At 41.2% G+C, this 25,770-nt stretch overlaps 1 protein-coding gene across 2 annotated transcripts in view; it reads left to right on the top strand.

Annotated features, from left to right (window-relative positions):
• Window positions 1-1,601: 1,601 nt before the first annotated feature.
• The window catches only part of LRRC38 (leucine rich repeat containing 38), a 43,644-nt gene continuing 19,475 nt past the window's right edge, over window positions 1,602-25,770 (top strand). The window contains exons 1-4 of one of the 2 annotated variants that reach the window (XR_004390002.1): window positions 1,602-2,406; window positions 13,518-13,808; window positions 16,075-16,323; window positions 17,657-17,810. Coding sequence is in view for 1 of the 2 variants with exons in the window: in XM_030508243.1 (XP_030364103.1) it covers window positions 1,779-2,406; window positions 13,518-13,798 (909 nt within the window). In the remaining variant the exon portion in view is untranslated. Of the gene's footprint in view, window positions 2,407-13,517; window positions 15,623-16,074; window positions 16,324-17,656; window positions 17,811-25,770 lie in introns of those variants that run through there. The other variant, XM_030508243.1, reaches the window with a different exon arrangement.

Here is a 25,770-nt window from a genome sequence, read left to right as displayed (position 1 = left end):
GTAAAAACTACCCGGAGCAGCATTTGTGGTTATGGCAGGGATCTAGAGGCTGGCTCAAGGTGGTTTAGTTAGAAGACTTAGGAATTAGAAACAAAGTGTTGCAAAACGTGAGAGGTGTTCAAAGGTGTTCCTGGCACATTCATTTCCTGGCAGCTCTGAGGTTAGAAGGGATCTCTGGAAATCATCTGGTCCAATCCTCTGCTCAGGCAGGGTCGGAGCAGGTTGCCCCATGTGCAGCATGGGAGATTTCTCTTCTTGGATATTTCTGCAAATGGAGACCACAACTTTTCAGGGCAACCTGTTCCAGTGTCTCACCACCCTCACAGGAAAAGACAAGTGTTTTCCTGTCTTCAGATGGCTTTTAATCTGTGCCCGTAGCCTCTTTTTCTGTTAGTGGGTGCTATTGAGAACAGTCTGGCTCCCTCTTTGTTCCCTCCCAGCAGTTCAGTGTTTCTACGTCCTTACTGAAGGAGAGGTTGATAATCCTGCTTTATTATGTGAGTTTAAGTGCAGTATCTTGGGAGGATAGGCTGTTTTAGAAGAAAGTTTTTATACCATGTCCTGGATGAAAGATACTCTGAATTCAATGATGAAGTACAACCTTAAATCAAGAGTACTGGCCTCTCTTTGACACAGGAATGAGCTCTCCAAAGGTGTTTGAGTTTGTGCTCTAATCTTCAGGACACATGCACACAAATACAACCAGTCTCTTTGGAAAAATCTTCCTTCATAGACATAGGTATGGCCCAAGCACCAGAGTCCCATTTCTGTCTGCTTACACAATGTGCATGAGGAGGGAGGGATGGAGTTAAAAGTTAAGCTTGCAGCTGGCAGTGGACTTGCCTTTCTTGGTGTGGATTTGGGGATGTCAGAAAAACACAGATGCCTTGTTGCAAAATCATCTCTGCTGGCCCATGGGAGACAGGCAGGTGGGTTGTCAAATATTGCAACCCCCTGAAAATGAAGAAAATCTGTTCAGTTTTAAGTCGCTGAAGATTTGAGCCACAATTTGCACCTTTATGTGGCCCAACAGACGTTACTGGTGCTGTATTAGAAAGTAGCTGGTTTGGTCATTGAAACAGGAAGGGAAAACCCCTCACTCTTGAGACCATATTTGTTGTTGCTATAGGAGGTTATCCTTCTTGGTTAAAAGATAATGAGTCATATGCAGAAACAGCCCAAGCCCCTTGTCTTAGGGGCTCCCCCTTTGGTGCTTTTCTGCTCCCTATTTTGCAAAGGAAAGGGAGAACAGTCCTTAGCAGTGAACCAGGATGCTTCCTTGACCCTCACCTGCATTTCTATAGGGCATTGCTCACGTGGAGGTAGGCTCAAGCAAAGAAACAAAATCAGTGATTTCATTAGGGTTTATTACCTGGAGGGCTTTTTAAGCATAAGCTGTTGCTGTCCGAGTCACAGGATCAGGTGTGGTTTCCCATTTGCTGGAATATACAGCAAATATGCGAGCAGGCTCTCGGCTTTTTTTAGCTCACAGAAGCAAAGGGAGCCCTTTGAGAGATCCTCTGCTTGCCCAATCATCGCTTTCCCTTGCACTGTGCAGCATTATAACATTCTGACAGTGTAAATCCTCACATTTGCCTCCCTCCCTCCTTCAGTCATTCTCCCTCCCCCTCCCAAGGCTGCTGCTATCGGATCTATGATGATATGTGATCTCCTGGATACAATCACACACACACACAAGTACCAGGCACTACTGCTCAGCTGAGCAAAATGTCTTTCTCTTAGAAGTGGTGCTCATCACAGCTTTCAGATCCTTGACGATGTTGCCATGCTTTCCTTCCTGCCTTCTGCCTTCTTCTCTCTTTGTCTGCCTGCTTTTCTTACCCGTGGGTCATTTTTGCCCTGCTGTCTGTAGCTGTATGGACTACCACACCATAGATTGCCGGGATCAAGGACTCCCAAGTGTTCCTAGTTCATTTCCATTGGATGTACGGAAACTTCTTATAGCTGATAACAACATTCAGGTGATACCAGCTGATTTCTTTATATTTTATGGAGATCTGGTCTATTTGGACTTCAGGAATAACTCTCTCACCTCTTTAGAAGAGGGCACTTTTAGCAGGTCTACCAAACTGCTCTATTTAGATTTAAGCTACAATAATTTAACACAGCTTGATGCTGGGATATTCAAATCAGCAGAAAAACTGGTAAAATTGAGCCTTGGCAACAATAACCTGGTGGATGTGGATGAGGCTGCTTTCGAGAACCTGGAACAGCTCCAAGTGTTAGAATTGAATGACAATAACTTACAAAGCCTCAATGTGGCAATCCTAGAAGCGCTTCCCTCCCTGCGGACTATACGCTTAGAGGGCAACCCCTGGGTCTGTGACTGTGACTTTGCCAGTCTTTTCAGCTGGATACAGGACAATGCATCGAAGCTCCAGAAAGGTAAAGCTCGGTGCCTTACAGCACAGCATGTGTGTTCCTTATATGTCTGTCTTGGAGGGCAGGAGGGTTCTCGGTCAGGTTGTGTGTGTGCTGCCTGCAGTGTCCCACACTGCAGTTTGGTCCAGCCGTAATTGCATGCTTTCTGCAAAGGAGTCCATTAAAATGTTGGCTTTTTTAGCAGCAGCCCGTCCTCCCAGTTAAGAAATACAAGTTAAAAATTAAGCCCTAATAGTTTTGGTTTATAGACTAAACTTACATAGGCAGTGAAAGAGGCTTTTCAAATACATTCAGCCCCAGGCTGCTTCTCTTCCAGATGTCATTTTCTCTCTGGTAAATAATGTTTTCTACAATAAGCCCTTTGAGAGCAGCTAAATATTCTGTGGCAACTCCTTAGGAAAAGTGATTTTTCTCTCATCTTGCTGATCAGCTCTAAAGCTGCTACAGAAGAGTTAAATCCCCATTTTATGCACCTGTGATTGTCAGCCCTTTTCTGGAAGTATTTTGTTGTGATACTCTGTGTTTGAAACTCTCTTTGGTAGCTTGATTCGGGCTCTTTTTCATTAAAATAGCACTGCTTCCAATACTAGGAATAAATTGAATTGGCTCTGGAACACCCCAAATATAATGCTTGTATTTGGGCCAGTAATTTTCAGAAAAGCATGGGAGGGGAAAACAGTATTAAAACTGGAAGCATAGGGAATCCAGGCTCTTGCTCCACGCATCCCATCCGACCCTAAAGCCTCTCTTAATCCAGCTTTAGCAGGAGATCATCTCCCGGTTCATGTCTCTGAACAAGCACCAGGGTATAATCTTAGGCCACTGAGCTGCCCAGATGCAAACTGCTGGGAGCAGAGAACCTCTGTAAGGGCTACAGAGGCTGTACAGGCATTGCCTGACGTGAAATCACTGTCTCGGAGGGGGGACAGAAGATGGTGAGAACTAGAAGGCTGAGGGAGAAGAGCTCAGGAGAATGGGTTGTGGTCCAGTAACTGTTTCTTTTGAATTCAGACAAAAAAGAAGAAAAACAGTGAGGCTACAAATTTCAGAGGTCTTTTCTCTCCTTTCTTGATCAGTAGTCAGTTATTCAGTTTCTTCCTACGCTCCTGACCTTGGGTAGCATTTCTTTAATATACGCATCTAGGTTGCCCTAAATATCCTTAGCTGTAAAGCAGCTGTGTTGAGGAGGAACACAGCTTCCTCACTTTTCATTTGAGGAAAATTGGTGCGTTTTTGCCCTCTCCCTCAGTGAAACTTTCATCTCTGTTCTTTCAGAACCAAACCTGGGCCTGTTCTCACACCTCCCATGATGCTTTAGCTAAAGTTTGCTCTATTTGAACCAAGTATTTGCCCATCTCTCACGCTAAACATCAGTTCGCTTTCTCTGTGCTTTCCATCTCTTTTAATGAGCTTCTGCTCCTTCCCCTTTATCCATACTGAGCCTATTCAGTTTGAGAGTCTGCCCCAACCCTGTCAGTGCTTTAAAGCATCTCTGAACTTATGTCTGGAAATTTCAAGTGATTGAGCTCTCCCATAGTATTACCAGTGTTCCCAGTGTGTTGCAAGCTTCGAGATGCTTTCTCACAGCATTTTCTCTCATCCACAGTTGTGTTTCAGCCAAATAGCTAAAAAATGACTCCTTCATCCGCATCTTCCAAACTTTCAGTTAGATTTGATTTGGGAAGACAAGGAGGGAAGGAGCAAATGCTCAAATGGTTGGTTTAATCAGAGCTGTCCCTCTGACGTGCCCCCCTGCTTGTATTTGTTCCCAGGAGCAAGTCTCCTGATATCTTTGCAGCCAGTGAGCTCCAGTGCTTGTATGCAGAAAAGCCTGTGGAGTCAGCAAGCTGCTGCCACAAACATACTGGCTGTCTCCTGTAATAAACCAGCAAAACATTATTCACAGAGGGCAAAATTAACCCAAAAAAGGAAAAACTGTCTCAAAGCCATTTCTAAAACCACATGGCCACAATTCACTGCCTTTCAAACCAACTTTTGGCAAGTCAATGTAAAACTAGTTCTTAGGATTATGATCTGATTGCATTTTATATCCAGTTTTCAGTTTTTAATGATTCCACAATAATATACCCTTTAAGAACTAATCACATTTGCACTGTGTGGCTATACTTGTCCTCAGGCCGGTTCGCGTGGCCTTTCCTGGCAGGGGTGGGAAGAGCAACTCACTGAAAGATCCAGCATCCTGCCTTCCTGCCTTCCTCAGGGTACTGCTGAAAGGCTGGAGACAGAAGTATTCTGGCAGCAAACGCATCAAGCTAAGTAGGGCAGCACACATTGTGTCTGCAAATACAGCAAAAGCAAAAGGGGTGCATTTTCAGGAGCCAAGAGAAGAGCTCATTTATCGACGCTACATGGTTTTCCTTTATAATTCTACTTCAGCATCTGCATTGCGTGGCCTGTACAAATGGGAAATTAAGGAAGGAGAAAGGAGTTAGCTGGTGTTTTTCTTCTGGTTTTCCTGAAGAATAAACTGTGATGAGCAGTACACAATGGTTCTGTGACACGTTGAAGTTCCCCAGCCCCTAAGTGGCAGACTTTGTTAGCTGGGTTTACTGAGAAGGGAAACTGTGGAAGGGTGAATGACAGTAAACTCACAATGGTGATCCCCAGCCTTTCATGAGAAGCACTGCAAAGAAACTAAAGGCTCTGTACCCTGTCCTGTGTCTTACGCTGGCTTGGGATGCTTCTGTCATTAAGGTCTCTGAACAAAAGCCATACTTCAACTGCTTAGTTTTGCAAAAGCCAGGTCTATTCTTTCTGGCATGCTTCCAGAAATAGCTAGTGGAGATCTACCTCCTCCTGACCTGTCTGACTGTCTGACTGTGAAGCCTCTTCCCAGCTGAGCTGCCTTTGCACAGCTGACCTGTTGCTTCACACAAACAGCTGGGGTTTGAATCATTTTGCAGATCCCTGCATTTATTCACCTAACCTAAATGTCTAACTAAAGGCTTAATTTGGCAGTGAGTGAATGCTCCTGCATGCCACCTCTGCAGGCACATTTGTTAAGGAAACTGCACTAAAAGTTTTGGCATGAAACTCAGCACCTTACCTGCAATCAGACCCAGCACTTTAAAACAGCAAACATTTTTCTACTTGTAAAGAGAGAGTGAACCAAAATGTTCATCATACTCCAAAACCAAACCACAGTCTTTTCCCTCTGATTTGGTTATTGATTAAAAACAAATTGAAAGTAGACGGAGGAATTGTGAAGACCAAAGGTGATAAGTAGAGACTATAACTATTATTCTTTCTCCTAGAGATGATAGATCTATTCTCTGCTTGCCTATATTTGATCCATCTTGAATATTACAAAAAGCAATTTTCAAGTCTCTAAAGTGAGAATTGAAGAAAGAAGAGGGGGAAGAAGAGAGTTTGTTTGGGCTCTCACCCAAACAGAAGAAATTAAGAAAAACATGATTAAAAGCAGGAGACATGCCGAATAAAGGGAAGGGTGGTTATAGGTTGAGTTAAATAATTTCAGGGCATCAGGTTCCAAGTCTAAGGAAATTTGGCATTCGTTGTTTTGAGATCGAGAGTCATCTTTGAGATTTCTTGCATTTTCTACTTCAGAGAGAGCTGGAAATCCTGCAAAAATACACTCACTTTCTCATACTTGGAAGGGCTTTCTTCAGCTTTCAGAGCTTTTTCTGTATCACATTTTTTCTGGGCTAAAAATGCACTTTTCCTTTATTACCTCATCTCTTAACCTACTTCTTTTAGGAACACTGAAACTGAGGGCTCATCCAGCAAAAGGCTGTTGCTGGTGCACATGACCTGCAGAACTGAGGTTTATGAATGCTCCCATTTGTGTTTAAATACGAATGGCTTTGATGGAATCAATTTCCGATGAAAGGTCCTGTTAAGATTAGTGCATAGCACTGTGAAAAATGTTTCTTGAATCCCCCTGAGGATCCCATCTTGATGAAGGGATTGGATTCAGATAAAACGCAGGTAACAAGGACATACGTTAGTCTGCAGTGGCCACACTGAAGTGCTTTGTAGAGATCCGTTGTTGATTTTTACTCTCTGAGAACATGCTTTGGGCAGCTGTGCCTGTGACCTTGTTTGCTAATGACTAATGCATTTTTAACATTACTTTTAATTAGAGTTGAAGGATTCCTGGGAGGGTGACTCCAGTGTCTCCTTGCCCTCGTTTTGCTCTTTACTTTTTTTCTTCTCACTATCTTTGGAAAAACGTTTTGGGGAAGTTGTGTAGTTTCTGGGATTGCAAGAAATAGTCAGTGTCTGTGCTTTCTGTGCTGAATGCAGTGATGTTTTCCCAACCTTTTGTGTTTAATACAGACTTCGAGTTTCCCACTATCCATTGCAATAATGAAAAATTTTGCTGCCCTCTGTTAAAACAGTATCAGGTTTTTAGCAATTTGATGAGGTTTAGACTGAGCATTCTTATTGGTAGCTTGAAAAATTCATTCAGAATTGGCCAGTAACAGAATTCCAGATAGATTTGTGCTGTCTGTGTGATAAATAAAGGAAACAGATGTTCTGAATGTCTGACATTAAAGAAGTGCAAGTTCAACGTGAGGATCAGCGCTCAGTGTTAGACTTGCAGATGGGATTAGCTAGCACAGTGTCAGTGCTCCATCCCCCTGGATACTAACACTTACCTTCACACCACTAGAAGCCAAACTGGTGAAAAAAGCCTGAAGAAGAGAGAACTGGCTCCATGTGCGGGACTGTATCCAAAACTAAGGTAATCACTGAGATGAAGAAAGTTCATTAGTGGCTGCAAATGCTGTGTCACAACACAAACATGCAGCGAGAACCGTGTTTCCCTCTTCATCTGGGCAAATGTCGCTCCACTTTGTAAAGTGTTGTTCACAAGACTGCAGATTTTTAAGATACTCAAAGGGGCTTGTATGCTAATACTGATACAGATGCAGATGCTGTTTAACTGCTTTAAGGACTTCTGTAGCTAGTATCTATATGGATGGATAAGTAAATTCTGCTAAATTGGCATATTTCCAGGTAAAAGCTGTCTATGGAAAAGAATAGGACAGAAGGATGGCAGGAAGAGGACATAGGAAAAAAGCCAGAGCAGGTGACAGTGAGACTATAAGCAGCCTTCTGGAGCAGGAAACTCAAGCTGAATTCAGTCCTAAAAGAAAACAGGAGATTCAGAAGAGAATCGGTGTAGTGAGAAGAATGGAAGGATTTGTGTAAGCCTGTTTAGAAGGACTGCCACGAGGTGATCATCTCTCGCTTCTCTGGCTCTTTCTATAATCCCATTCCAATCTAAGATCCATTACTAAGCTTATTCTGTAAATAAAAGAACATGTTGCTTCACTGGTCCAGGCTGTTACAGTAGCCCTGGGCTCACGGAAAACGTTAACTATTGTCTTCAGAACAAAGCATCACTGTTATATGGGAGCAGAGGTTTCATTTGCCTGTCTAACTAAAACCCAGTGACACAACTGAGCATTTTGTAAGTCATCTCATCTTAGCATTCTTTATCAGTACCTATTTATCTGTTATGTAGAGAAGGCTGCCTTAACTTCATGTGCTAATACAGACCAGAGCAAGCTTCAGCTAAAAAGGACAGGCTGTTCTGTCCATTACAGCCATTCAGTTCTTCCCTGAGTATTGTGCACATGCTAGCACATCACTGGTACAGAACATGGTATCTGTCTTTATGGAAAGGAATTAAAAGCCTTAAGACATTTCACACAGTTCAGCAGTTTTTATTCTGTTCAAGCAGAAACTCCTAGCAGAAATTAGATTCCCTAAGAAGTACATAAAATCTGTTTCTATATATACACGCATATATAAATACATGATTTGCTATCCTAGTCATTTTCAGTAAAATGATCTGACTGCCACTGGCTTTTCACTCAGTTTCTTCCATCTTAAGGTTATTTGGACTACATCCATCTTGAAGGTGTGAGGACAGCATTTGAAGATGTGAACACCTAACGTTAAACTTAATATTTAGGCATTGAGACATACTGTTACGAACCCTCTGATGTTGGTCTGTGAGACTCTAGGGCACTTGGCTATAAAAAAAACTTGCTTTAAGGACCTGAATCTAGGCTGCAGGTTTTTTAAGCCTGTTCTGATAGCTCGAGGCTATTTCCAGTGAGAATTCATCTCTCTTCAGAGGCAATGCCTCTCTCAATGCTTATTAATACATCTAATGCATTAGTGACAGTGTTTAAGTAGATGAAAGAGAACTATAGCTGGAGGAAAAATATCATATGAGAAATAAAATGCCACATTTAAACATTTCAGTCTGTGTCAACTGCATTCAGCAATGTGAGAGAACAGCTGAATTCCACCCAAAAGGGCGAATATAAATTTTACTTAAAAAATAATAACAAATAGCATATTATAATGTTTTTACATTTACTGCGTAGATGGTAATGAACATGTGTGCATGAAGCTCACTTGGATGTTTATGGCTTCAGGTATTTTTCTGGGTGTATTTCCTATACATACCAGTGTATGTATGAGTGACTGTTTTCATGGTGTCACACTGTTGTACACTGCTGAATGTTAGGAAACTATTTCTTTTGATACCTGATTTTTGTGAACTCTACAAAGACCCAGAAGAATTGAGGCCTCTTTTTAAGCTCAGCATCCAAAATTATAGTGGGTAAGTCTCCCTCTGAGGGTAAACAGACCATAATATTCGAGTAATAATGAACTTCAGAAGTTCTTCAATAAAAGATAGAGTTAGCATAGGTATTAGAAATAAGCAAAGACAGAAATATACAAGGAGTCCTTTAAAATAGAGTCGAGTGGACCTGGAGTAAGTGATACCTCTTGCTTAAAAACATCTCTCCTTTTAACATTATGGTTCTAGAATTCCAGCATTTTCGTACTTGCCATGTTACTGAGACGATCTATTCCTCAGGGTACAGCCCCATATTTTCATCTCGGTTTATGTCTCTGTGTTGAGACAAGCCTATGTAGAATCTAGCACCTGTCCCTTGACTGGCACTTCAAAGCATTCCCCTTTGAAAAGAAAACAATATGTGACAGCCTGCCAGGAAAGTGCATCTGCTGCTTCAGATGATGTAGCAGAAAGCTGCAGCCTGTGTGACATTGTCCTTGGGCCAGCTGGAGTCACTGCAGATAATGTGATTGCCCTGACCAAAATAACATAAGCTATATATTTATAACACTCACACTTGTTATTTCATTTACAGATTTGTTTGGTATGAAGAAGCAACTCTTTGAACATGTTGTGGGAGCAATGAGGTATATATATAACTATCATCAAAGGTTTTCTTGCTGCAGCCAAGCACTAAATATCTTTGACATACCCTTTCAAGAAGCTTGTCTGTTTTTTTTTAAATGGTTAAATTGAACAGGTTCCACAGAAAAACAAAAGAAAAGCAAACAAAGAGGAAAAAACCAAAGAAAGTACATGAAAAAACTAGCATTCCAGTGGCTAAAGTGTGTGAAAGTGGAGCACTGAGGTTAAATGGCACTCTCCTGTCCTCTGGAAGCCTTGTGTGTGGGGACAGGTAATCTGATTGAGCCAGTCTATATGCAGAAGAATCGCCCAGACAGAAACCTCGCCACACTTTGTAATGAATACTGATCACTTTATAGAAGCTATTCTTTTGTTCGTGCAGAGGGTGTGTGATGACCTGGGATTGTTTCCTGCCCAAGCAAAGAACAAAATTGAATTTATTGCACAGGTGAAGTACAGAACATCAGTTCTCCATACGCACCGGATCCTCGTGTCGTAAGAACAACCTACTTTTAAATAATGAAAAGTTATGTATTGCTTTGGAAGGAAGCAGATGAAAGGGTATTTATTGTTCATAAGTCATCTTAAGCAGCCATGCATTAAGATGACTTATTGATGACATTTTCAGGTAAGCAGTTAGGCGCTCTGGTGCAATAATCACTGCTTTGGCTTTGGGAGGAGAAATTCCTTGTGCCACCGGAGATACAGCTGCTAGTCTTACTACTGTGGCAAATGAACAGCCTGTTCCAAATCCGCTTTGGAGTGGAAAGAAAAGCTACTGTTACCTGTACTGGGGTTTGCAGTAGCATCACAACTCAGCAAAGAGAAACATTCACTGAGCAGGATGTTTCTCCCTCCTCAGTCGCTGCCATGTGCTTCCACCGAGCTCTGCAGTCCTCCTAGGTTGCTTCCAGCACAATTTTAGCTGACTGCCTTCTGTGTGGCTAGAGGAGGTCAGTTCCTTCCTGTCTTGTTGAAGAGATGGTGCATACGCAGGTTGGCTGAAACTAGAGCTGGGATCTAGTAGGGCCTCTGCGCTGCCCCTGGTTCATGGTGGTGTATTTCACCCATTAGCATCTATTATTCTCCATGACATGGGAATTCTATAAAAACTTAAGGCTAAGCTAACACATTGGAGTGTCACGGAATAAAGCAAGTAGAAAATTCCCATCTAATCTATTTGGTTTGAGAACATGACCTACATTCCAGTACCCATGGCTACATGGGGAGGAGCTTTTTTATTTCTCATTGTTGTATAATCAGACTCGAAATCATCCCAGTACATTCGTAACAAGAAATACCCTCTAAGTGACTTGGTATATTGCAGGTTCTATTCTTTATTTATTCTGTGTGTTGTGATGTTAGGTGAAAGCATCTGGGGAATGGGAATAATGCTCACAGTCTGCAGGCTCAGTTTCGATCTATAGCAAAAATGCTGTTAGTAATGGTAAAGAATAAGTGGGCTCTTAGTTTTCCATCTCTAGGATCCTGGGCAAATACTACCATGCTAAGTTATTTCTAGAGGCAAGGGCTGCAGTATGTAAAACTACTTAGAACAGGAGTTATCTTTTGGAGTCTTTTTTCATAATGTATTCTTTTTCTGCTTCCTTCCTTATGGAAGCTTAGGTCTGATACTGCAGCTCATCAAGGCCCCTCTGGCACAGGGGTCACTTTAAAAGGTGACATGTGAGGACACCAGAGAATTTCTTCTGCATTTGGTCTGAAATAGAAAGTTTAGAAAAAGAAAAAACTTGTTTTTTCTTGTGCTTGCTACAAGAGAAATGGAATTTGTTCGGGTCCCATATTCAACTGGACCAGGATTTTCTGCCAAAATACTGCAATGTTCTTTTCTGTTAGCAAGGAACTTCCTCTTCAAATGAATGTGCAGTATGTTACATTCATTTTCTTGCTGTTTCTTTACAACAGCAGTAACTGCTTTGATTACTGTGAACATCATGTTGATTTATTGAAAGTGTTTGCTTTTTCAACTCTGATTAAAAAGACACAGGGCTTGGAATTCCAGCCTGTGGTGTTTCACTCTTTCCGTGGATCTCATGGTTTTGAATAGGGAAGGATATCCATTTGTGTCCCCTCTTGCATGTTTCTCCCATTAACCCAAAGGTTGCTATTCTCAAGTCTTGATGAGAAGAAAATATGGGCTTGGTGAACAACTCTCTCTTCTTTCCATAGAAAGGTTTCTGCAAAGAGCTCTATCACAAGCTAGAGAATGCAACAGTATCCTAGGCATCTGTGCGGTCAAAGGCACACTCAGGTGCTCCTGTATGTCAGCTTCTATACAAGACACCCTATATATGAATACTGCAGCTTCTGGATCACCAAGTGCCTCAGAGGATGTTGGAAACAGTGTGTCTCCTTTACCTTCCAGGCCAGCTGCACAGGCAGGAGGTTTCGGAGCCGTGCAGAGCAGGTTGCCTCACCATCTGGTGTGCATCACCAGTGCACGCCAGGCTCAGCGGAGAAAATGGAGCATGTATTCAGGTGGCAGTTTGCCTAGAGGAAACCTTGGGCATGCTGACTGTTGTCCTATTCTGCTGGTAGCTTTTATTACGTTGTTGGGGAGAGGAGCCTGAGAAAGACCGAAAGCAACAGAACTTCAGGCAGATACAGGTTGGCTTTTAGGGATCAAAATTTAGTACAATCATCATTAAAAGGTCAAGGAAGTCATTGGATCCATAGTAGACTTTGCTAAAACTCCCTCTCAAATCAATCTAACAGCTGGACTGGACCAGTTTGCACCACTAACCCTAGGAGCCTGGGTTTAATAGTAAAATATCATACACCACAGCTGTTCAGCCACAAGAAAAATGAGATTCACAAAAGCAGAGGAAATCTTATTGCCATGTATTCCTTATTTAGTGACATACTGGTTATATGGTAGAGCTGTGTGATGGAAACACCCTTTAGACTTTGTGCACACACCAGTTCAGAGTCAAACACTGGGATCCATCCTGTGATCACTAGCAAAGAGTAAAGGTGTATCAAGGAAACCAGCAGCAGTTCTGGCATTAATGCACAACTCTTGTATTTCCCCTTTACATTTGTATCCTTAGCAGCAAGATAAAAACCATCTTGCCAACAGCCACACAGATTTAATTCCTGTCATTATTTGTTCCATTCTAACCCTTTTAACAGACTCTCCTGATTTTCCCCTTATGAATGAAGAGGGAGATGGTTATGTGCGGTGAACTGTAAGCTTTTACTGCCCAGTATCAAACTATATTCTCATCAGGTTTTAAAAATGGATTTTTTTCTTTGCTTTCACTATGAAAAACCCAGCTCTAGGCATACTTTGGTAATGCATGGAGAAATAATATCTACCAGACTGCATGTCCTTATGACAGGCAGAGAGAAAAGGTGAAAGCAGGTCACAGACAGATAAGCATCCATTAAACATAAGCCTCTGTTTTGACCAGAAGAAAAATACAACTGTGATTTTGGAACTACATGGAAAAAGTGGTGTGGAATGAACTTCAGTATGCCTGTTACCCTTGTTTGGAGTCAGAATTTGTGTTCAGATGGAGTAGCCGGGCAGTGCTTCCAGGCCTTCAGATTTAGATGCATCCAGGGTTCAATATTGGCTTTTTTTATCTTAATAATCCTGGTCATAGGTCACACCTGACCCGCTGGAAGACTGAAGGTGAAATTAACTTATACTAACTTAATTACCCACTCGAGGGGGTTGTGTAATGGTTTTTGGGTAGTGACAGATTTTGTTCCATTATTTTCCTGAATTTTCTACAAATTCATAAACCTAGAATTAACCCTAAAACTTCTCTTCAGCCATTCAGTCTCTGACCAGAGCAACAGAAAGATTCACTGATAGTCCACTGATTTGTTTCCCTTTTCCTCTTCTTTGCAGGTCTCCATGAAATCCAGTGTTCCCTGCCCATAGAAAACAGAAGAATCTTTCTGAATGAATTATCTGAGGTCAGCTTTAGTGAATGCAAATTTAGTTTGTCATTGACAGACCTGTTTTTCATCATCTTCTCTGGAGTCGCAGTCTCCATTGCTGCTATTCTCTCAAGCTTCTTCTTAGCAACTCTAGTACACTGCTTCCAAAGATGTGCTCCCAGTAAAGATGACGATGATGATGAAGATGACGGTGAGGATGGAGTTGGAGCTTGCATCCAAGACTGTTAGCTTTGCTTACGTATGTAACCTGGTGCAATGAGACAGGCTCAATTTCTGTGATCCTTAATCAAACACTGCATTTAAAATGGAAGATTGGAGGAAAAAAAGGAGAAAGGCAAAAAAAAAAAAGCTCCAGTGTTTTAAAAGACTAATAATTCTTGGCTTCCACCTCATCCTTCTGGTGAGATGCAGATCCCTATAAGGGTTTAATAACATGTTCTAATCACACTTTGAAAAGGACTGATGAGGTGGAGGCATTTCAGCTGGAAAATAGGGAAGCAATTAAAATAGTGTCCTTCCTGGGTCTAAGTAGTGAGAGATTCTCTTAAGCTCACACAAGTAACAAAATGTGATTAAAAGGATTCCTGGAATGAGAGAAAGCATTAGAGGAAGGTTGGTGTTTTCTCTCTACAAATGTTCTTTATAAGCATTCATCTTCCATTTAATGTCAGCAGTTGCAGACATCATTCAGCCAAAAGAAACTTTTTCTATAAACCCCACAATTCTGTGTCTGAGTCATCCACTGCAGCTGCCTGGCACCTCTTTGGTTTTGGCACAAATACTGAGTTTAACGTTCCTTTGCATTTTTAGGTGCAATGAAGTAAAGGATTTCCATTCCCTGTAATGCCAGGCACAAATAACTGTTGCAGTATCCAGTCCATTTAGTTATTTTAAAATACCAAGGGCTATATTTGGCTCCTGATTGTACTAGAGTAGCGCAACTGAAATGAACACCATGATCCAAATTGGCAACTGTATAAACAAGAGTGGAATCTGGCCCAAGATGTTTCTGACTGTATTATAGATTTGTCAAAACTTGAGCTCTTCTATATAAGGGTAGATATTTTTGTTAAAATTTAAAAAAAAGACATTTATTACACAAGATTTTTGGAATAGTGCTGGACAGCTTTTTAGGATAAGTATATTTTTAAAATATTTGTAATGGAAATATTTTTTTAAAGCACTGTGTATTTAAATATCTAGAGTAGCTGTGAGGGCTTAAAAACATAGTAGTAAATGATCTAAGGACTGTATGCTATTATCAAAGAATTAGATCTGATAAAAAGTAGCATCTATTTAACCACTGTAAATGCTAAAACACTCTTTGGTTAAAATGTTGCCTTGCTCAGCTAATATGAATGGTCTTTTATGGACAGTTAGTTCCAAATCTCTTCTATCTGTTGTGCGTATTGTTCAGGCAGACAGGAGTTAACCACACTGTGTGTTACGGGGTAATCCAGCCCAGTAGCTAAGGAACAAGCTCAGGATGTGGCACTCTGGGGTCTTGTCTCCATCTAACAATGATCAAGTAGAAGACCTCCAGCAAATCACTATCTGCCTGTGCCTCAGTTCCACTACCTATCAAACAAAGATCATAATTATTTTGCTTTCTCAAGTGCTTTGAGATATGCGGGCGGGGGGGACACACTATGCCGGGGCAATGTGTACTGATTATAGACGTTAGGCTGAAGCAGATGTTACACAGTAGGTCTAATGTGATCTCATATCAAGGTGACTTCACTGACATCAGTGGCATTAATCCACTGGCCAACTGCATTTGCAATGGAGTTTGCAACATGCTGAGGTCAAAACCAGGACGAGAGTGTTTATTTCTGTTAGCTCTACAGCTTACTCAATGCCACCTAAAGCTACTGTTGTTAAGATTGTTATTTCTGCAAACACATTGAAACAGAATGACGTAGGGCAGTGGGAGGATATTCTGTATTGATACTGTCTTATTCTACTCTGATTCTCTCCAGAAAAATGAAATGACATGATTTTCACTGTGTAGTGCCATGATTATAAATAACACAAATATATTTATAATTTCAACATGGGCTTTCATGTTTATTTGTATGTGGGTATGAAAAAAGGAGAAAAACTGTGCCTGATTCATCATTTCTAAGCGGGGTTTTGTCGTGCGGTTGGACATCCACAACTTGCTGCCTGGTGCAATTTGTGAAGTGTGTGCCTTGGCAACACATACAGATGTTATCAACAGTTTATATTTAGAGCTGTGCAAATTATTCAGTCATGGAACAAGAAACTGGGTCACACTTTTTTGTCTGTAAGTTTTATTACGGACACAAAACCTGTCATCAGTTAGTAAAATGATTTGTCCTACCACACTTTTCAGTGAGACATCAGTGAATGTTTCAGCAAGTGTCTACCCTTCCTTTGGTAACAAATGTATGGGTTTGGTTTTGTTTCATAAGGCTGAGTAATGTTGCAGAGGTCACATCTCAAACTCAACTATTTTGACTGGGTTCTGCTCTTACTTGCAGGTTCATCCTACCATGGTGCCTCAAAATGAAGATCTAGATTTGTTTGTAGTTTGTAGCTTTTTGTTCAACACAACATAAAGTCCTGAAAGCACTGATTATATTTGGAACGTAGCACCCTTCAGAACAGCAAGGAACAGACCAAGCTGACACCCACATAATCCAGTGCAAGTTGAAGAGCAAGGCTTAGTAAAGCTTTACTTATGAACCTGCCATTCTGGATACTCCATCACATCAAAGTCATTTTGCAATGTATGTTTTTTTCTGGATAAGAAACCCTAATGATATTTTCCCCTATTAAGTAATGTCTATTTCATAAGTATTGAACTTATCCAGTTAGTAATATTTATTCATCAGAAGCATCAGCAGTTACCTACTATTAATATTGATTTGGCATAATTCTTATTGCTAGCGAGACAGAACTTGGATTTAGTTCTTACTGGGAGTTTTCTTATTTTATGTAATCATCAGAGCAAAACATTCTCCTGTTGGAGCATTGCCAGAACCAGTGATCACCATAATGATCCCTGCAAAACTTTGAAAGCAAATTTGTGGCCTAAAGGCTGCATTATTACTGCAGTTTTACCTCCACAAAGGTAATAACGTGGAGGTAATGCCATCTCCAGCTTTGTGGATGTGGGAAGCATTCCCATGCCAGGATGCTCCTGTGGGTGGGATCCAGTGCTCCCTTCTCAGTCTGCGGTAACCCCCATTAGTGAAGCTACAGTGGTGCCAAGTGTAAGAGCTGAATTTAGCTCCCTGTGCAGTACATTGCTAGCTCGAGAAGCACTGCCCGGAGGTGATTCTAAATGTGCAGTAGAAAGTTTGTCTTCGTTTCCAGTTTTCCTTCTAAAATGGCTTTACCTCAGTGGTGGTATCTCTTGCTCTCAGAAAACAGGAGACATTTTACCTGCTTCAAGAGGAAGGAAGGATACTATGCATGACCCAAATAAAATGTTGCAGGCTCAAAGAGCCAGGAAGCAGCTGTCACACTGCCTGCAGATATGTCTCCTTGATGAAATGCTGGAGCTTGGTATGTGTGAGGATCCAAAAAATGTGCAGGAAAGCAAATCTGCATGATGTAATTGAGATAGGGTCTGGCTTTTTAGAAGTGTGTGCTTTGGTTTAAATAAAACCTCCTTTAATCCACAGAGTATTAAAATGAAACTCACCTGAAGGCACTGTCCAAACCCAGCATTTCATCCTCAGTCAGCCAGCATCCTTTTGGGGCAGCTTCAGTCCTGCTGGGGTTCTTACTCAGATGTGAATATTAATGGATCGGTTTTTAGAGCAGCATTAAAATGCATTGGGGAAGTACCTTGAAGGGATGGTTCTGGAAGCTCTTAAAGAGGAGCACACTGCTTGTCTACCTCTGGTGTATAGTAGAGAGTGAGCCAGTGTACGCTGACAGTGAAAATTTAGCCTGGTGTACATAGAGATGATCAAAAATGGTCTTGTCTTTCAGCAGTGGGAAGAACTCTGTGCAATCACCTATATGTGTGGATAGGGTGTGCACACTTGTGCAATAGGGTGAAGATTGTGTGTGTAACAATATTAGAGCTTGCTGTAACTATCACCCCTGTAGACAGCCTCAGTGGAACAGCTGAAGCCTGATGGGGATGCTGAGCCTGAGACAGTCCTTCATCCCCAGCGAAGATTCCTCTGTCCTGGCTTCAAACCCACGGGAGCAACTCTATGCAGGACCTTTTCCTGATCAGTATGAGCTGCCTACCTGCTACGTGAGTAAACTACTTTAGCTTCCAGGGCTTAGTGTGCTTAGTGTGTTTCTAAGTTCAGCTCATGTCCCCCAAAATAAAGGAGCAGGGGTTGGGATATCTTCCAAATCTGACCATTGCTCTCGGAGAATGATGTTATGTGTGGTGTAACCTCATTTACTGACCTCTAGTGGCACCTGGGATGCTCTGCTGTGGAGGTAAGTCCTTGTGTTTCCTTGTGGTAATACTGAAATGCTGAATGCCTGCATACTCTTTGCAAAAAGAAACCAGAAATACACATTAGGGAATTAAATTTCTTGGAGAAGAAGATTTGCCATGGACTCGAAGTGCCAAGCAGCCTGTAATATGCATGAGCCACCAGAAGCACTCACTTCATTTTTAACTTTCTTAAGCATTTAACAAGGTTAAACATTTAGTAAGGTTAACATTGATAACGTTTAGTTTGTTTAACCTTAGAGCAATACAACCTTGTCATAGAAGTGTAGAAAATAGCTATGGCAGAACCTCAGATATATCACCTAAGGAGAGATGATGTTTCGTAATACAAATACTTGGTTTTCTAATCAGATTCCTGCTCTCATCTTGCCATCATCTTTCCCATTGTGTCTTGGTTACTGTATCTTCATACCTTGACTGTATCTAGAACAACAGAATCCCAGTTTGGTACTGCTTCTGCAGGGTACAGCAACACAAATCACCACCAGCAAGAACCAACCAGCAGACTAGGACAAACACAGTTTTATTTATGTTGACCAACCATCCATCTATGTAAAGTATTAGCAGGAAAAAAACTATTGCATTTTAAGCTGATAGAGCAACAGGAGACCTTCTGTTGCAAAGCAGAATGCCTGAATTATGATGTGTCTTTCCAGTTCCCATCAGTTCTCACACCCCACCCAGAGCTCCATGAAGCCATGTGAAATTGTGTAACTTTGGCTTAGCAAATGTGCTTTTTTGGGGAGTTGTCAAAAAACATACGAGTAAACACTTGAGAGCAGGCTTCTGCTGTTAGTAATGTGGGAAGTGAAAAGTTTGCAGGGAGGTGAGCAGCAAATGAGGAGTGAAACAGCTTGGGCCAAGGTTGTTCAGCAGAGTCAAGTTTGCTTCAAAGCAGCATTGTTTTGCTCTCAGAGCTGCTTTTTCACTGGTTTGTCAGCAGTGTTGAAGTCTCAAGGTCAGTCAGTTTGCACTCAGGTATGAAGCAGTACAGTATTTCAAGCAGAAATTGATGTCAGTTCAATTCTTAAAGTTTACCACTCCTGGCCAAAGTACCATTTGCCTATTTAAAAGCTTTAATTTGAATCTGGAATGGGAGATGTCACTCGGTAGGCTGTACAAAAATCTTTTATCAGCTCAACTGAGAAAGTCAAAAGCATCCTTCCAGACAATGGTGGGAGCAAGATGTGCTTCAGTCGTTTTGGTATGTGAGGTCGTTTTGACTCTTCCTATTTTTTTTATCCTGGTCATGCTACTCACCAATAGCTAAGCAAAGTCCAGGCTACAGATGTTGAACACCACCTTAGAAACTCCCCTTAGCTGGAAGAATGAGCAAAAAGGAATGGAGAATTGAGCAGGAAAGCAGCTGTGTGACCTTTGCTTAAAACCTAACTGTGCTGCAGTCCAGCTAACTGACGTTCCAAGGCATAGCTTGCTGCTGCTGCGTGGGGATTTTGCTCTTTAATTAGGGCAAGTGTTGAAAGACTTTGCAGTAGAAATCAAGTTTGATCTTCATGACATTTAAGAGGGAATGAAATGACTGTGAATGTATTTGACAAACAATCCTAAGCTATTTTTGCCCACTAGTTTTTCTCAAATTGAGAAACTGTTGCTCAAGAGTAGATTAGGTTTGCAATCTGCAGTGGGTTAAAGTATTACTCTCTTGATCCTTTGAAGATCTGGATTCAGATGTGAGTTTGGGTCGGAGGAGGAAATGACCAGAATAAATCCCTTAAGGTCATTTTAGTCAGTTGGGCAAATGCATGGAGATGCCCTTATTAACAATATGAACTGTATACTTGAATATAGGAAGACAGGTCTCTGAGCTTCAAAAGATTCCATATAAATATGGCATTTGGATATTGGCTTCAATTCAGATTTCACTACTAAATTATTGGTTATCCAGTACTTATCTGGTAAAGATTTGTAGGACTCCATTAACTTTACTGCTGTGATATGCTGATTTGCCTAATGAAGATATTGGACAGTGGAAACTCTGCAGTTGTGTGTATGTGTGTGATTATTCTCTACGTTTTCATACAGAGAGAAAGAAAATAGCTCAATGTGGGCCTTTTGTAGTGGTGATCTGTATGTACATTAGTAACTGAGTCTGTGGTTTCTGCATTGGAAGGTAAACGCTAATTTTATTTCGGCTTGTAGGTGGCATTATTTGGAGGTTGCAGACACTGTGCAAAGAGAGGCCCTCCACATTTTCCAGATTCTTTCTGCATTCAGTGCTATTGTGCTGTGCTCTGTGAAAGGAGGATCTGACCCTACTTACCAAACTTGGCTGCAGTCTTGCATAGCTCAGGCAGCAACATAGAAGTTGCCATTCTAAGTACATTCCCTCAATCTGGTAATCATTGTCCATCTATGTCCTAGTTTGAAGATGGATTTATAATGAACATCTTTAACCTCGGCCTAGCCCAGCCGTCTGCTCTATGAAGCAAGCTGGCACTTCAAAGCCATTTTTTGCTTCAAGGTATCTCTTTGTAGTCTACAGAACAAATAGTGAGTCATTTCCTCCCACCAGAATCAAGCAAGATCATAACCTATCTTGGTGTGAATGGAAAGATAGGTTCCAGAGAGCACCACAGTCAACTACAGTAGTAACTTTTGCACTGAGGAAAATAAAGGCTCGTCAGAACAGGTAGTACAGACATACGTTTGTCCTCAGAGGGGCTAAAGGGGTGGGAGCAGTGATTATGTTAGCCAGGCTTGTGCGGGGTCATTTGCCCAAAGAAGCTGTGGATCCCTGGGAGTGTTCAAGGCCAGGCTGGCTGGGGCTTGGACCACCCTGGTCTAGTGGAAGGTGTCCCTGTGCATGGCAGAGCGTTGGAATTGGATGAGCTTTAAGATCCTTCCAACACAAACCACTCTGGTTTGTAGAATCTCCTTGGTGGTACACTTATATAGATACAGACAGACATTTTTTGGAGAGCCCTCTTAAAATGCAGAGGGCAGAGGAATCAGATGTTTCCTATTTTGTTGCATCCCTCTTACTGCAGACTTCAGAGCTGTGTATTGCTGAACACAGGCACCAAACTTGAGCATTATTTCTCTCAGCTGAGTGGTAGAGAGATGACACACTAATCTCTTGAGGGATGTGTTAGGTATGGGGGTGTTTAACTCCGATGGTGTATGAAGGAGGGATTTTCTTGCATACAGGATTGATCTGATTAAAACAAAAATCAGATAACTTTGTCAAGACTAAGCTGTTGGATAAGCATCTCTGCCATGCTGGTTTAATTTATTACTTCTCCACATGTTATATCCAATGATAGGGATTTTAGACTGATTGCTTGGTTTTGGTTTTAGATGATCTTTGATCTAATAGACATACGTGAAAGAGATTTTAAGGTACAGGATCATTACTGTACCTCATTTTCATCCCTGCAGCATCACTGGCTGCAGTTTGTATGCAGTACACATGTAAGATGTAAGCAGTACGCATGCTTTGGCAGACAGTACTTTACGTACCCCTTTCACTGTATTACATGCACAGAAATCGAGGCTTAGCACAGTTTCTCTCTAAAACTCATGGTCACACAGGAATTGGTTCCAAAGCTGAGTTTCAGCAGAAAATAATAAATTTAAAATTTACCTATTACCACTTTGAGTCTTTGACAACCTGATGTAAATCACATGGAAGAGAAGATTCCCCACTGCCCCCCTACTGCAGGCTTTTATCAAGTAAAATGCCTTTAGAGAAAGTGTCAGTGAGGGCACTCACTTCATTAATGGAAATAACTTTGGGGTTATAAAACTGTTCTCCACCGCCTACTGTTAGCTAAAATGAACCTTTCGGTCTGTCTTCTATTGCAGCACTAGAAAATTAGGGGCATCCAATCTTAAATGGAAAAGTACAAGAAGCCTTGTCTCAAAGTGATGTGTAAGACTTGTCTGTCTCTTTTTTCCACGTTCTTTACTAGATGATCCCCCCTGCTGCCACCTTCAGATGAAGTGATTTAAAATGGATGAGATATTAAAGCTTTAAGATAGGGATTTAAAAGAAATGAAATGCTATCAAGACAGTAACAGTAACAGATGTTGTGTCCACCAGATGGATGGTGACTTAATCGCTCAGTCAAATCCCACTTTCCACAGTGCTGCACGTGTTTTCTCTACTTCTGCCCATTCACCAAAGCCACAGCATCAGCTCAACAGAGGCTGCTTTCCTGTGGTCCATGGCTGGCTCTGCCAGAGCCACCGAGGGAGAAATCTGTTTCTCAGCACTGTCAGCACAGCATGCACTGTGCAGCTGCGTTTGCCTTACCTAGAACATGCTTTCTAAAGCCCTCAAATCAGGAAGGAACAAGAGCTCAGGCTTAAACCTATGTACATGCTTTTGTCACCCTACATGCAAGACACAGGTGGGAATGTGCTGTTCAGGGCATTGCTGTGTACCTCACAGGGCTTTTGGGGATCTGTTTGTGTAGATATTGGAAAAGCAGCTCTGAGGGCAGAACTCCCGTCTTCTGAGCCTGCTGCTTGTAATGCTGTTTTTCAGAAAGAAGGAACTTCTGTGTTCAGTATATGATTGAATAGTAACTATGTCAGATATATTTCATTAATACTGTTGCTTTGAAGAAAATGAGTTCATCACTGCTGACTTATTCACAGCAGTTCCAGAAACCTGCCATTTCACCTGTTAAAACTCAGCAGTGAAACAAATTCTTTCCAAATAATCTCAGAAAGTAACTTGTGGTTTCAAAACGTCAGATTTCTCTTCCACTTTGACCTAAGCTTTGTATAAAGTTTAGCAAAAGGGTTCAGTAATGTTTCCTTTGAGCTGAAACCACATCTTTTGGTTGACTCATTTAATCTCACTTGGTTAAAAGAGCCATTAGGAGAAAATTGTTTTTAATGAAACTTAAAACCACCATTTTTCTATTGATTATTTATTCAGGTCTGGGTTCTCACTCCCAACGCTGCAGCTTACTCAGTGAGCAGCCATGGCCAAGGCAGTTAACCTTTCTATTGTGTGTTTAACCATCTGTAAAATGGATATGATCCTACTTACCTGCCTGATGCAGCTGTACAGAAGCTTAATTTTTAATCAAGCTCTGTTGAAACACTTTGAGCTCATTGTATAAAAGATTCATGGAGAGGCAAAACCCTTTTATTACGCTATTCTGACTTTTAATAAGATTTAGGTTTCCAAGAATAATACGTGGTAAACTATATCATGTTCTAGAAATAACACCATAAAGGAAAGTATCAAGAAGCATAAGAGATGTCCTGGGATGGAGAACAGACTTTCTGACAGTCTAGGGTTCCTTCATCCCTCTTAATTATACATGTGGAGCAACTTGTTAATGCATTTCTAAAGAGACATTGACATGAGCTTAGACCTCTATCCTGGCAGGCAGTCTTTTGAAGGAGTTTAACCCCAGGATCAGAAGGAACTGGACAACATAGTTGAAGGCATTTCTATAACAACCACAGGAGACTACTGTCAACACAACAGATTTCCTGGGTCCAGGAGAGAGACCAGGGAGTAATGGAACACCTTCATGGGGAGCTGGTTATGAATAATTTCTGTAGAAGGCCCTGGCATTATATTTCAGGCTGATTGTCCATGGAATATGACCAGGTATCATTCTCCATGTTATTTCTCTCCCCCTTATGCCCTTCAACAGTTTCAAAAATAATGATAAAAATACTTAATTTTACTAATAAAGTACCCAAGTAATTCAGGAGTTAGGTTTATGGTAAAACAGAAATGGAAACCAATGATTAGTTGTATTTGAACAGATTGCCTAATATATGCTACAGTATTCAAATCTTCCCTACTATTTTAAGCAAATTTGACACTGCTTTGCAGGCACAAACCTCCCCAAAATTACTGTTCACTTCCCCAGCAGCGGAGGTGCAGTATTTGAAGTGCATTTCTGAAGTGACTGCACACATAGTTCTGTGGGGTTTCCTGCTTTGTGCCATCTCGGGACCTCCCACCACATGTGTGTTCTTTATGAGAGAATGGAGAACAGGACAGCCTGAAACTTCCACAGACCAAATTGTGGCGATTTCGTGAGTCTGTAGACAAGTCAGGTCATGAAGAACACACACCTCAATGGGATATGAAGCTATTACAGGGATGCATGCATTAGCTCACCAAAGTATTACTGTTTCTTTTTTGGAGTCACTTAGAAAATTAGACTTTCCTGATAGAAAACTGGAGTGGGCTGAATGAAACGAAAACGATTACTGGAAGAGACATCCACACTGAGTGTCAAAACTAGGATATTACATTAGTTTGATTATTTTACATTGTGGACTCACAGGGAAGTCCCCCCAAAGCATCTAAATATCACTGTGGATTTCTCAGACAATTTATGAAAGGAATTCTTGAAACAAACAAGTGACTTAAAGGCAAACACTTTCTAAACTACTGATTCTGAGTGTGCAGCTTGAGATATCCTGAGGAATTTGACCTTAAAGTGCTGAGCTCCTGCTGCCTGGAAAATGCCAAAAATTGGAGGTATCCAAATAATGTCAGTATGTTTGAAAATCCGAAATCTTAAGTTTAGCGTTACCTCTTTACCTGAAGACCTGATCTCTTGTATAATACGAGTTCCTGTGGAGAAAAGCATTTAAAAATATAACCTGAGACATTAGAGCCATTTCCAATATTACAGCTTTGGATTTAGTTGATTTAGTGAGTTCTTTTTCCTCTTCCTTTTTTTTCCCATGCTGTTCATAAATATCCTGAACAGCTACAAAGGTTAAAGCTTTATCCACCAAGACACATCCTCATCAGGCACAATGCACCTAATCCATAGCCTGAACAACCCTGCAGTATTAAGCCTGTAGTTTATGCTTGTTGCTAGAATGTATGGAACTAACCAGACTAATATTTTTCTATTTACTCAGCAAAAATAGGCTTCTGGATAATCTTTAAGAGCAATCACATCAGTCAGTGGCACTCGCCACTGTAAAAATCCGCTCAAGTTCCTATAATTCAAGTGACCAAGGTAGATTGGTCAATCTCAGCTAGATGGTGGTTCTTTTTTCCCTGATTCATTGACACAACCATGGAAATGACTAAAGGCTTTGCTGGGGGTGTGACTTGATAGGAGAAGGTTTTGAGAAAAGCACTGAGCTGTGTGAATGTGGGGGTGCGAACCTCTTTTAAAGGGTGTTACCCACTGCTGCTTTCATTAAAGCTCTTCTTGTGAATTCCAGATCTCTAAGACTTTTTACAGGAAAAGCTTAGGAAACTCCTCACAAAATAATTTGCAAAAAGGCAGAAAAGGATGGAAATGTATCTTTAAAACCTGACAAACTAGTCAAGATCTGCTAACAGCCTGTGGGCATTGGGAATGATGCCTTTCTTGTGGCTTTGGAAATTAGTAGGTGTCTCACTCCAGAGAATGAGAGACAACAGGAGCAGGTGTATCAGAGATTTCAGGTGGACTTTATTACCCAGTCAATATTCCTGATGTTTGAACACCATAGACAGTAGCTGTGCAGCTTCAGACTGAGGCTGTAGTTGACTTGAAAGAGTTAATGTTCTCTTACTCTTCCTTTTTTTTTGTCCTTTCTCTCTACCACTGGCTTTCATCTGAAGGGCACAGCATACTGAGTGATGTTCACATGATACCAGTGACACCAGCACGATTAAGCCTATTTCTGAGTGTGGCAAATTACTATTATGAAATCCCAGTACATTTGATTGCAGAGTGACTTTGAGAAGGGATCACACATAGGAAGGTTATGAAAGGCTCAGTGTTTACTGCAGTAA

This window comes from Strigops habroptila, chromosome 16, assembly GCF_004027225.2.
Source record: "Strigops habroptila isolate Jane chromosome 16, bStrHab1.2.pri, whole genome shotgun sequence".
NCBI classification, from domain to species: domain Eukaryota; kingdom Metazoa; phylum Chordata; class Aves; order Psittaciformes; family Psittacidae; genus Strigops; species Strigops habroptila.
This window is presented reverse-complemented; position numbering and strand designations above follow the sequence as displayed.